Consider the following 12,500-nt stretch of genomic DNA (forward strand, 5'->3'; position numbering starts at 1 on the left):
TGTGTGTGTATGTGTGTGTGTGTGTGTGTGTGTGTGTGTGTGTGTGTGTGTGTGTGTGTGTGTGTGTGTGTGTGTGTGTATGTTGGTGGGGTTGTTGGAGGGATGAGGGTGCATGTGTAAGTGTGTGTGTGTGTGTGTGGGGTCAGTGGTGTATGAATGCGTGTTTCCATTATACATTTTCTATTATACACTATTTCCGAGATCCCAGAGGTTTCCATATCGGAACTGTGTGTGCGGTCTGCATCTGCTCCTGCACCTAAAAAGCAGACGGTTTGATTTGTGGTGCTAAACATTGTGTTAGTAGACCAGGGGATAGTATTCATCTCAGCGCTGTGTCATGTTGTCTCCTGGTACCTCACGTCTGGTACCTCACGTCTGGTACTTCATGTCTGGTACCTCACGTTTGGTACCTCACGTTTGACTCAGAGTACCTGAATCCACCCCTCCTTCCCACCTTCTTACTGTAACTCTTACTGGATACTTACATCAGTTCTCCATGGGAACATGACAGGCTGTCTAATTAGGCTCTTCCTCTGAGGTCACCCTAAAGGAATCTCTGACAGGTCGTCACGGTTACAAACCTAGAAGGTCATCGGCCACAGTGTGATGACTTCATGCTGTATTACCCCCTTAATATTCCCCTTATCGCACTCTCATACACGCAAGGCTTGAATGCCCACACACACACACACACCGACACACCGACACACACACACACACATGCACATAGGGTGTGAGACAGGTCATTATCCTTGCAGAGTTCATAGAGGTCGCTGCCCTCTGGACAGCACACTCAAGATTAGTCCGAAGCTTTCGTTTTCTGCTCCTATGTTAGGTGCCTATTGTGGTTAATTAAGGGAACCTCTATATGGTTCTCATCCTATTTAGTTGGTATGGAGTATTTTTCTCTTATTTGGGTGAATTAAGAGCATAGGACCCACACTGTTTCTAAGTGCTTGACTGTCTGGTTAAGGACTAGAAATGGCTAGTGGTGTACTGTTCTCATGATGATCATTTAGTTCATGTTAATTTAATCAAGCAATCAGTGAACTAATGAATGCTGTCTTGATTCTTCTCAGCATATTGGCCAAAATCCTGCTTGTGATTGGTTAAAGATATCAGATGCGGACTTGTGATTGGTTAACTGTGGTTTGTCCTGTCTGTGATTGGCTGTCCTCCTCAGGTCATGATATTAACAGCTCTCTGGAGCCGGCCAACATCGACACCAGTATTCTGGAGGAGTACATCAGCAAAGAGGACGACAGCACCGACATGTGAGTCCCGCGTAAAGATCCCACCTCAGCTCACACAACAGTGCATCTGGTCACTCAGCTCACACAACACTGCATCTGGTCACTCGCTTACAGAGGTCATACCGTAGCAGGAACAGTAACATCAACATATGGAAAGAAACCGCTACAGTAAGGACAATAGCAGAAATGTATGGATAGAATGCCACGACTTAGGAGGTCTGCGTAGCTGGAATTATTCAATAGAGCTCAGGCAATCTATTTTCTTTTATCATTCCTGTGCTTATTTAGTGAATATGAATTTGTATTCATTTTCTGCATTGCATGTAAAAAGTTAAGTAAAATGTCAAATGATCCCTTTCATTGCAGCCTTTATTGTAGGACTTGTGACATTAGTCTTGAGACCTTGTACTTGTTTGTGTAGCTGTTTCTCAGAGGTCCACAGCGGTCCAGGCCCAGCGTACCCCTCTCCCCAGCCAGGAGGCTCCTCTGCTGGGGGAGTGTGTGGGGTGAGCCCCCATCCCCCTCCGCCAAGGAGCGCAGCCACCCCTGCCCCCACCCCCACCCTGCCAGACGCCATACCCGCCCCCACCCCCCCTCGGCCTGCTCAGGCACAACTACCCCTACCTGGGGCAACAGAACCCCAACCAGCAGAGCCACCAGAACCAGCACCAGCAGAACCAGCACCACCAGCACCACCAGCAGCAGCAAACCCACAGCCAGAGCCAGGTCAAACCGGAGCACAGAGCACTCTACGCCCCTGGGTAAGAAACGCACACACACACACACACCACCCACACACACACAGACCCACCCACACACACTAACACACACACACACACACACACACACACACACACACACACACACACACACACACACATATATATCTACGCCCCTGGGTAAGAATCACCCACCCACACACACACACACCCACACACAGACACACACACAAACATATCTACGCATATTGGGGTAAGAACCAGTGGAGGTGGATAGATAGACAAAGAAGGAGAGAGTGAGAACCACAAAAAAAATGCAGACACACATACACACACATTCGCATACATACAGGCATACTTACACTGGCATAAATTAGAGAAGTTGACATGAGGGGAGGGGACAGAAATAGTGGATGAGGTTTTTATGGAGGGCTGGAAGATAGCAGGAGAGAGGGAGAGAGAAAGAGAGAGAGCGTAGGATGAAAGAGGAGTGATAAGGATGAAGTGATATGAGGCTGAGTAAGAAGGACAAGAGTTCAGAGGAAGAAACAGAAGAGAGGGAAATGGGAGAAGAGAGGAATCAGAGAGGTGGATAGTTAGTTATGACTTTACTTGCCCTAGAGAGTGTGGACCAGAGCAATGCCTACAACTTGGGGCGCTGGTAGCGTAGTGGCTAAACAGATGGGCTAGCATGCAGTAGCCAGAAAAGTTGTGGGTTCAATTCCTGGCTGTTATGCCCTTGAGCAAGGCCCTTAACCCTGAGTTGCTCCGGGGACAGTGGCCTTTGTCAAATAACTGACTCTTGTAAGTCGCTTTAGATAAAAGCGTCTGCTAAATGAATAAATATTAATGTCAATATAAAACTCTCCACTGGGTCTCTCTCTCTCTCTGTCCGTCTCAGGCCAGTTACAACTGCAGGTACATTTCACTTGCTCAGACTGGTCATCTGCTCATAGTGGAAGTGTTTTTGGCACTGTGCTTTTCAGTCTACAGGATCTCATTTAGCGTGTGTGTGTTTGTGTGTGTATGTGTGTGTGTGTGTGTGTGTGTGTGTGTGTGTGTGTGTGTGAGAGTTGTAGTGGGAGCAGTGTGAGTGCATTATCTTACAGTTCAGACTAACAGTGTTCTGGCACATCAGGATGATACAGCTCTTTTCTTTCTGTCTTACATGGGGCTATGTAGGTATGGTGGCTGCCCTTCCTTGCATCATGAACACACACACACACACACACACACACACACACACACACACACACACACACACACACACACACACACACACACACACACACACATACACACACACACATTTCAGTTGGATTAAGATTACAGTTGGAATGCAACATTCACTTGATTAAAACCTCTCCAACACAAACAGGTGAAGAGGGCGAGGAGAGAGGGATATAAAAAGGAGGAGAGAGTGATATAAAAAGGAGGAGAGAGGGATATAAAAAGAGAGGAGTGGAGGGATAGAGATGAGAGAGGGATAGTGGGAGGGTAGAGAGAGGGATAGAGAGAGGCAATGAGAGAGGAGAGAGGGATAGAGCGAGAGAGGGAGAGAGGAAGAAGGGATAGAGAGAGGCAATGAGAGAGGAGAGAGGGATAGAGAGAGATTGAGAGGAGAGAGGGATAGTTGGAGGGTAGAGAGAGGGATAGACAGAGGCAATGAGAGAGGAGAGAGGGATAGAGAGAGGGAGAGAGGAGGAAGGGATAGAGAGGCAATGAGAGAGGAGAGAGGGATAGAGAAAGAGAGGAGAGAGGAATAGAGGGAGAGAGAGAGAGGAGGGGGATAGGGAGAGGCAATGAGAGAGGTCAGAGGGATCTAGAAAGAGAGAAGAAAGGGATAGAGGGAAAGAGATAAAGGGAGAGAGAGATGACAGATGAGAAGAAAATATGACATGTTCATCCATCATAAATAGATATGTCTGTGAGGTGATTTAAGAGCGAGCTCTGCTAATGGGAAACAGATGTGGCTTTAACAGGTGAAGTCATGTAGCTAGCGCCAGGCAAATTTAGCCACATCCAGGCTAACGGTCAGGATCTCTCAGATTCACGATCTTGCAAACAGCAGGAGCAAGACGTGAGTGTGTGAGTGTGTGAGTGTGTGACTGTCCTAACGATGGACCACTGGGCTACATCTCATCTGTCTGTCTTACAGGACTCTACCTGAGTCGCCTCCGGACTCCAGCTCAGAGCCATACTCCCCCCAGCAAGTGAATGGTAAGTTCCTCCCACTGCCACTGCACCATATAGGCACGTTCCACTAGGTTGGGGCAGGGAATCTGTGGGCAGACACAGGGTGGGGTGCCAAAAGGAGGGTGAGATTGCAAGAGGGAGAAAGGAGAGAGAAAAGGCAGGTCAGAGAGTGAGGGAAGATAAGGAGTGGTATGTTTAGTTTCCTTGGGAGGCTGAACAGAGAAAAAGTCTTTAGAACAACACAACACCTATCATTAAAAGGCACACACACACACACACACACACACACACACACACACACACACACACACACACACACACACACACACATGTAATAAAGTCAGAGAACTAACCGGTAAGTTACATACTGTCTATCTGACGTGGAGAAAAAGATGGCAAAAAATACTTCTGTGCACCTGTTACCAGACAGACAGGGCAGAGAGAGAGAGAGAGAGTGAAGGAGGGAGAGAGAGAGAGAGAGAGAGAGAGAGAGAGAGAATATAAGGTAGAGGCGTCAAGAGAAGGTAAGCAAAAACTGGAAGAGTATATGAGGTGCGGTAAACAGAAGAAGGCAGTGATGCAGACAGAAAAAGAGAGCGATAGAGAGAGAGGGAGAGAGAGAGAGAGAGAGAGAGAGGAGAGAGATAAGGACAGAGGTTGGTATGTTGTTTCTAAGTACGTAGGGTAGAAGGTAGCAAGAAAAGGACAGAATAGAATGGACACTGAATAAATGAAGGAGTGAGTGAGAAAGAGAGAAGGAGGAGCGATAGAGAGAAAGAGAGAGAGAAATAGAGAGCGAGAGAGGGAATGAGCATGGGATTAATATGATATGGCCGAACAGCAAAAGGAATGGGAGTGGATACAACAACATTACACAGGTAAGAGTCACATGCACACACACACACACACACACACACACACACACATTCACAGGCACACACACATACACACTCATGCACACACATACACATACAGACACACAGACACACAGACTCAAAAGCTTACTCATATGGGAGCGCACAAACACACACACACACTCGGACGCATGGACGTTGTCGGTAGGGTTGATTGCTCTTACACAAAGACTTCTCAGCCAACAGCCAGATGCAGCTCTTAAGGTCGTGGGTTGCTTTCAGGTGATATGGGCGGGCTTATAAGTAACTGTCTATAGCATAATACAATTGTGTAGGTGTTTGAGGCGGTTCTTAATCTGAAGTTGATCTGTACGTCAAGGGTGGTAGAGCATCGACACACTCGGCAATCAGTACAAAGGCAAACAGCGCAATGAAATGTGTTTAGAAACTAACAAAAGTGTTGTCATTTGATGTGGTGTATTTTAAGCTGAAAAGAATGGGCTTTTTGGCATTAATGTGTTGGGAAACACACACAGCCTTGCCCAACCCCACACACACACACCTGTGTTGGTCTTTCCCACTGGACAGAAAGGTGTGGAATGGTTTAATCTGATCGGCTGTCGTCCAGCTACTGAACAATGGAAAGTACCATTAAGCCATGGTGGAGAGGAACTGGGGTAAAAGTACCATTTGGCCATGTTGGAGAGGAACCATTAGGCCATGGTGAAGAGGAACTGGGGTGAATGACGCAGCCCTGTCTGGGTGGGTGTGGGGGGTACTGATGTCTTCCTTCGCACAGAGCTCAGGGAGGGATGGGTGGGTGGGCGCTCAAACATCTAATTTCCCAGTCCATTTCATCTCAAGAGTCCAGTTTGGGGGACCATTTTACGTACAACTGAGGACTGGCTTATGTACAATCTTACTAACCAGCTAGGATCATGTTAGAAGAGGTAACTGCTGAAAAACGTGTGCCCTATTTATCATAATGTCACATCTATAAAGCATTTATAATGCAGAATAATCTGTCACTAAATTCAGTTCTGCAAATCTGGATGTTCATTTGTTTGAAAATGAAAGTGAGTTATAACGTTGCATAGAAGGGTCATTACATGTTTACCAACGACACGAAAAATTGCTCCAACTAAACAACCATGGCGGTTATGAGAAGGGTATGCTGTTGTTGTTGTTGTTGTTTAAAGTTTTGGTTTTGAAGTGTAGAAGCAGTGAGTTTCGGTTGGCTCAGCTGTAGCTGGTGGGCGGGGTAAAGCCCCTTGGTTACGGTGTTGTCTATTATGAGCATGTGTGAGTCAGTGTTGTCATGGGAGATTTATGGATGGAGTGACCTCAGGTGTAGGGGTGAACTGGACTAGGAACAGGGAGAGGAGTAAGGATTCCCACTGACCAAACACAAATAGACTAGCACACACACACACACACACACACACACACACACACACACACACACACACACACACACACACACACACACACACACACACACACATACACACATACACACAGCCCTTTGTGGTTGGCACAGTAGAGTGGAAACCTGCTGCTAACCACTGATATTGTAGTCACTCCTACTGATGAGTCTGATAGTTCACACACACACACACACACACACACACACACACACACACACACACACACACACACACACACACACACACACACACATACACACACACAAACACTCACTCACTCAGGTATAAACCCTTCTCTCTCTCTCTCTCTCTCTCTCTCTCTCTCTCTCTCTTTCTCTCTTTCTCATTCTCTCTTCAGACCCGCACATGCTCAGAACCATGACCCCTGAGAATATGTGTCACATGACTCCGCCGCCCCCCATGCCCCCTCACCCCCACTATCCCAGCATGCATCGGGACATGTACCTGAAGGCGGAGCCTATGATCTCTCAGTACCCCATTGGTCCAGCTGGAAACGGGGGTGGAGACATGCAGCAAAGCCAGATGCTTCATCAGCTCCTCCAGCATCCGCAGCAGGGACCAGAGTGAGTGTGTGTGTGTGTGTGAGTGTGTGTCTTTGTGTGTGTGTGTGTGTGTGGCTGGGCATTGGAACTGAGCGATGTATTGAGGCTTCTTGGGGTTTAACTCTCAAACTTGAACTTTAACTCTCAAACTTGAGTTAAGTAGCATACAAACACATTGTTCTATGTTTAATGCCTGGAGCAATCACTCCTATACTTACACACGCACACACACACACAAGTGTAGACGATAGTTGCACATGTGAATTTTTATGCTTGCATTAACTGGGTGCATCTTTGTGTGTGTGTGTGTGTGTATGTGTGTGTGTGTGTGTATGTGTGTGTGTGTGTGTGTGTGTGTGTGTGTGTGTGTGTGTGTGTGTGTGTGTGTGTGTGTGTGTGTGTGTGCAGTGTGTGTGTGTGTTTATACAGTGGTATTCCAGTTCACCAGTCGAAGAAGAGAAAGCACTCCGACTCCCCCAACAGCACTCTCAACGCTCAAATTCTCTCTGGCATCATCAAACAAGAGCCAGGTATGTGTCTACACCTCCCCTCTTCTCTCCTCTTTTCCTCTCTCCCTCTCATCTTCTCTTCTCTTATCCCCTCTGTCTCTCTCTCTCTTTCATCTTCTCTCCTCCCCCTCTCTTCCCCTCCCTCTCTCCTCTCTCTCCTCTCTCCTCTCACTCCTCTCTCTCTCCTCTCTCTCTCCTCTCTCTCCTCTCTCTCCTCGTCTTGAGAAGCTCACATCAGTATTTTGTGTGTAATTGTGTAACTATGTAGCATAAGTATGTGTCTGTGTGTGTGTGTATGTGTCTGTGACTGTGTGTGTGTGTGTGTTTGCCTTGCGAGAAGCGAGAAGCTTACATCAGTATTATCTGTGTGTGTGTGGGCCTTACATGAAGCTCACCTAAGTATTGTGTGTGTGTTGGGAATGGAGAAGGGTTAATGCAGGATGCAGAGACCTCCTATCTCGACCCCAACTACCAGTGCATCAAATGGCAGCCCCACCAACAGAACAAGTGGGCCTCCCTCTACGACGCTAGCGGCAAAGAGCTGTGAGTATATATATATATGTGTGTGTGTGGGGGGGGGGGTAGAGTGGGAAGTAGAGAAAGAGAAAGAGAGAAGAGAGAGAGAGAAAGAATATATGTGTGTGTGTGTGTGTGTGTGTGTGTGTGTGTGTTCAAATGTAAATAGAAACAGTTGAATAAAGATGTTTCTCTGGAGTCTCGGTGAGATGAGCTTAGTGAAGCCATGACAAGAACCCCATCATTGGGCAATTAGGATCTCAGAGGAGCAGGAAGACATTTCACAACCGCACAGGAGAACAGAGGAGGTGGGGGGGGCAGATAACATAAGGAAGAAAATGTCCAAGAGCTGTGAATTCCAGAGAGGTGAGGTGTGTGTGTGTGTATGTGTGTGTGTGTGTGTGTGTGTGTGTGTGTGTGGGGAGTGGGTAAGAGTAGTTTCGGCTCTGGAGTGAGATATGGAGAGAGGGGGGTGGATGGGAGGATGCACAGAGGGCAGAGAGAGAGAGAGAGAGAATAAGGAATGGAAGTGAGGGAGGAGGGAGAGGAGAGAAGAGGGGAGAGAGAAAAGGAGATATGGAGATTGAGAGTAAAGAATAAAAAGTGAGAGGAATGGAGGAGAGAGAGAGGGGGGATTGAGAGATGACAAGAGAAAGAGAAGGTAGAGAGAGAAAGGAGTGAAGGAATGAGAAAGAGGGAGAAGGAGAGGAATGGAGGAGAGGGGGAGGGAGGAAGGGTATAAGGGAGTGAAAGGGTGAATTTATGGGCTTCTATTTATGGGCCTTTTCTGCCAGTGGAGTGTGTGTGAGCTCTTTGCTCCACACACACACACACAGCAAGCCTTCTGTATGGGGCTGTTTCATCCGTGTGTGTGTGTGTGTGTGTGTGTGTGTGTGTGTGTGTGGGTGTTTGTGTGTGTGTTTGTGTGAATCGTGAATCATACTTGGATAATTACCACTGTTTGTGTGTGTGTGTGTGTGTGTGTGTGTGTGTGTGTGTGTGTGGCTGTGCCCCTTTTTTAATTGTATGTGTACTACATCTACACCATCTTGTCTAACTTTCTACTGTAGTAAGAGTTTGAGTTCATGTTGAAACATTAACTCTCAGTATCTCTCTCTCTCTCTCTCTCTCTCTCTCTCTCTCTCTCTCTCTCTCTCTCTCTCTCTCTCTCTCTCTCTCTCTCTCTCTTGCTCTCCCTTTCCCTAGTCCTGTCCCCACATACAGGGTGGATGCTGATAAGGGCTTCAACTTCTCATTGGCTGACGATGCCTTTGTGTGTCAGAAGAAGAACCACTTCCAGGTCACTGTGTACATCGGCATGCTTGGTGACCCCAAGTACGTCAAGACCAGCGAGGGGCTGCAGCCAATTGAATGCTTCTACCTGAAGCTCAATGGAGTCAAGGTAGGGAAGGACAGACAGACTCTCTCACACACACACACACACACACACACACACACACACACACACACACACACACACACAAATATCACATTATTCACACTCAGTAAGAGAGAGTGATTGTGTGTGTGTGTGTGTCCGGACATGGTGTTTAGAGCTGATTGCGTGTGTGTGTGCCTGTGCGTGTGTGTGCATGTGTGTGTCTGTCTGTGTGTGTGTGTGTGTGTGTGTGTGTGTGTGTGTGTGCTGTGTCTGTGTGCGTGTGTGTGTGCTGTGTCTGTATTTGAGTGTGTGTGAGTGCGAGTGTGTGTGTGTGTGTGTGTGTGTGTGTGTGTGTGTGTGTGTGTGTGTGTGTGTGCATGGGTATGTGTTTGTGTGTGTGTGTGTGTGTGTGTGTGTGTGTGTGTGTGTGTGTGTGTGTGTGTGTGTGTGTGTGTACAAAGTGTTTAGAGTTGATTGTGTGTATGTGTGTGTGTGTGTGTGTGTGTGTGTGTGTGTGTGTGTGTGTGTGTGTGTATGTGTGTGTGTGTGTGTGCACTGTGTTTAGAGCTCACTTTGTGTGTATCTTCTCCTCAGCTGGAGGCTATGAACCAAAGCATTAATGTGGAGCAGAGCCAATCAGATCGCAGCAAGAGACCCTTCAAACCAGTACTGTGAGTTTTCCAGCAGCACCACACACACACACACACACACACACATGCCAACACACACACACACACACACACACACACACACACACACACACACACACACACACACACACACACACACACACACACACACACAAACCAGTACTGTGAATCCTCCTGCAGCACTGCACTGAACCTCACAGTGGAGGGATACGACACTGTGACCTAATGTGTGTGTGTGTGTGTTTCAGAGTAACGGTACCCGCAGAGCAGGTCACCAAGGTGACAGTGGGCCGACTGCACTTCAGTGAAACAACAGCCAATAACATGAGGAAAAAGGGCAAGCCCAACCCTGACCAGAGGTTTGTGCATATGCCAATACACCACACAGACACACAGACACACACAGACACGCACACACACACACATGCACACATGCCAACACACACACACACACACACACACACAGAGAGAGACATACACACACACACACACACACACACACACACACACACACACACACACACACACACACACACACACACACACACACATAGTACACTTGCACAAATGCATAATGTGTACACACAATACACTGTATTGTGGCATACAGTACACATGACTTAGAAGTCATTACTAACCCCGTGTCTGCGTATTTGTGTACATATTCAAATTCAAATTGAAACGGTGCTTTATTGGCATGATAAAAAAGGTATTTGCATTGCCAAAGCAATCATACATAAGAATGTATAGATAAAGCTAGTAAGATGTGTATCAACATATATATGTTTAAACTAATTTAAAATAACCACAAATAAGGTCATAGAGGACAAAAAGTACAATATATACCAATATGTATATATGCATGCATATGCATACATACACATATACACATATGCACATAAACACACACAAACATAGACTATACATGCATACACACACATACTGTACACACCTACATAAACACACTCATACATAGACCATACATGTAAACATACATGTACATGTGTCCATGTTAAAACCATTTACATTTTAAATTTAAATTAAAGTAGTGTCCCTCATGTTTATCTGTGTGTGTGTGTGTGTGTGTGTGTGTGTGTGTGTGTGTGTGTGTGTGTGTGTGTGTGTGTGTGTGTGTGTGTGTGTGTGTGTGTGTGTGTGTGTTGTGTGTGTGTGTGTATGTAGGTACTTCATGCTGGTGGTAGCCCTCCAGGCCCAGGCTCACAGCCAGAGCTTCACAGTGGCCGCTCAGGTGTCCGAGAGGATCATCGTCAGGGTAACCTCTGTCAGTCTGGCCGTGTCTGTCCAGCCGTCCTCCAATCACACTCACTTCCTGTTTCCCCCACATCACTCATGACATCATTTCCTTTGCAAGTGTCTGTATTCACCATCTCATTCTACAACCCTTCTCTCCTCTCCTCTTCTTCTTCCTCTATCTGTTTATTCTGTATTCACCATACACATAATAGAGATTATGTCTATGGTGAATACTTATGTCTATGGTATTCACCCCTTGGCATCTGCTCAACCATTTCTATCTGATATTCTTAGGAGAATTGATTTTTTATATTTAATAAACCTTGTTGATGTTCCTGTATTTCCTGTAAGACAAAAGCAAAACATCTTTGATGCTTCCATATGTCCTGCATTTGTATGTGAAGTTTGTGGACTTGACTGTTGAACTGTTCAGAGGAGATGTTGTGAAAGGCTTTAGTGTAGATTGAGTGTGTTTGAGGTTCTTTGTTCATCGCTCCGTTCCTCACGTTGATTTTTCTCTCTTCGTTTGTCTCTCTCCTGGTGCCATTCTTATTCTCTCGGACTTATTTTGCATGTGGGGGTTTCTTGGCTTTCCTTTCTTTTGTCCCATTCCCTCTTTTGCCTCATTCGCTTTTTCTGTCTTTCTTTTTTCCATTTTCTCTCCCACTGTCTCTCTCTCTCTTCTCCTCCCTCTCTCCCTCTTTTCTTCCCTCTCTCCTTACCTTTCTTTCTCCCTCCTCCCTACCTTTCTCCCTCTCTCTGTCCCCCTCTCTTCCTGTCTTTCTTTTCTCTATTCCTCTCTTTCTGTCTTCTATCCTCCCTCCCTCTCTCCCTTCATCATTCTCTCTCTCTCTCCCTCTCCCTCTCTCTCCCTCTCTCTCTCTCTCTTTCTCTCTCTCTCTTCTCTCTCCCTCTGTCTCTCTCCTCAGGCGTCTAACCCGGGGCAGTTTGAGAATGACAGTGAGGTGCTGTGGCAGAGGGGGCAGATGCCCGACTCGGTGTACCACCACGGCAGGGTGGGCATCAACACGGACCGCCCCGACGAGGCCATGGTCGTCCACGGCAACGTAAAGGTCATGGGGTCACTGGTGCACCCTTCAGACATCCGTGCCAAAGAGAACGTCCGCGAGGTGTGTGTGTGTGTGTGTGTGTGTGTGTGTATCTCTACGTATGTGTCA

General features: G+C 46.8%; 1 protein-coding gene across 1 annotated transcript in view; it reads left to right on the forward strand.

Annotated features, from left to right (window-relative positions):
- The window catches only part of myrf (myelin regulatory factor), a 39,997-nt gene that overhangs the window by 14,840 nt on the left and 12,657 nt on the right, over positions 1-12,500 (forward strand). The window contains 12 exon segments of the mRNA XM_048258101.1: positions 1,184-1,274; positions 1,675-1,764; positions 1,766-2,014; positions 4,131-4,192; positions 6,808-7,033; positions 7,442-7,542; positions 7,950-8,064; positions 9,244-9,439; positions 10,013-10,089; positions 10,317-10,427; positions 11,251-11,341; positions 12,252-12,452. Of these exon segments, the coding sequence (XP_048114058.1) occupies positions 1,184-1,274; positions 1,675-1,764; positions 1,766-2,014; positions 4,131-4,192; positions 6,808-7,033; positions 7,442-7,542; positions 7,950-8,064; positions 9,244-9,439; positions 10,013-10,089; positions 10,317-10,427; positions 11,251-11,341; positions 12,252-12,452 (1,610 nt within the window).

Source organism: Alosa alosa, chromosome 11, assembly GCF_017589495.1.
Source record: "Alosa alosa isolate M-15738 ecotype Scorff River chromosome 11, AALO_Geno_1.1, whole genome shotgun sequence".
Classification (NCBI taxonomy): domain Eukaryota; kingdom Metazoa; phylum Chordata; class Actinopteri; order Clupeiformes; family Clupeidae; genus Alosa; species Alosa alosa.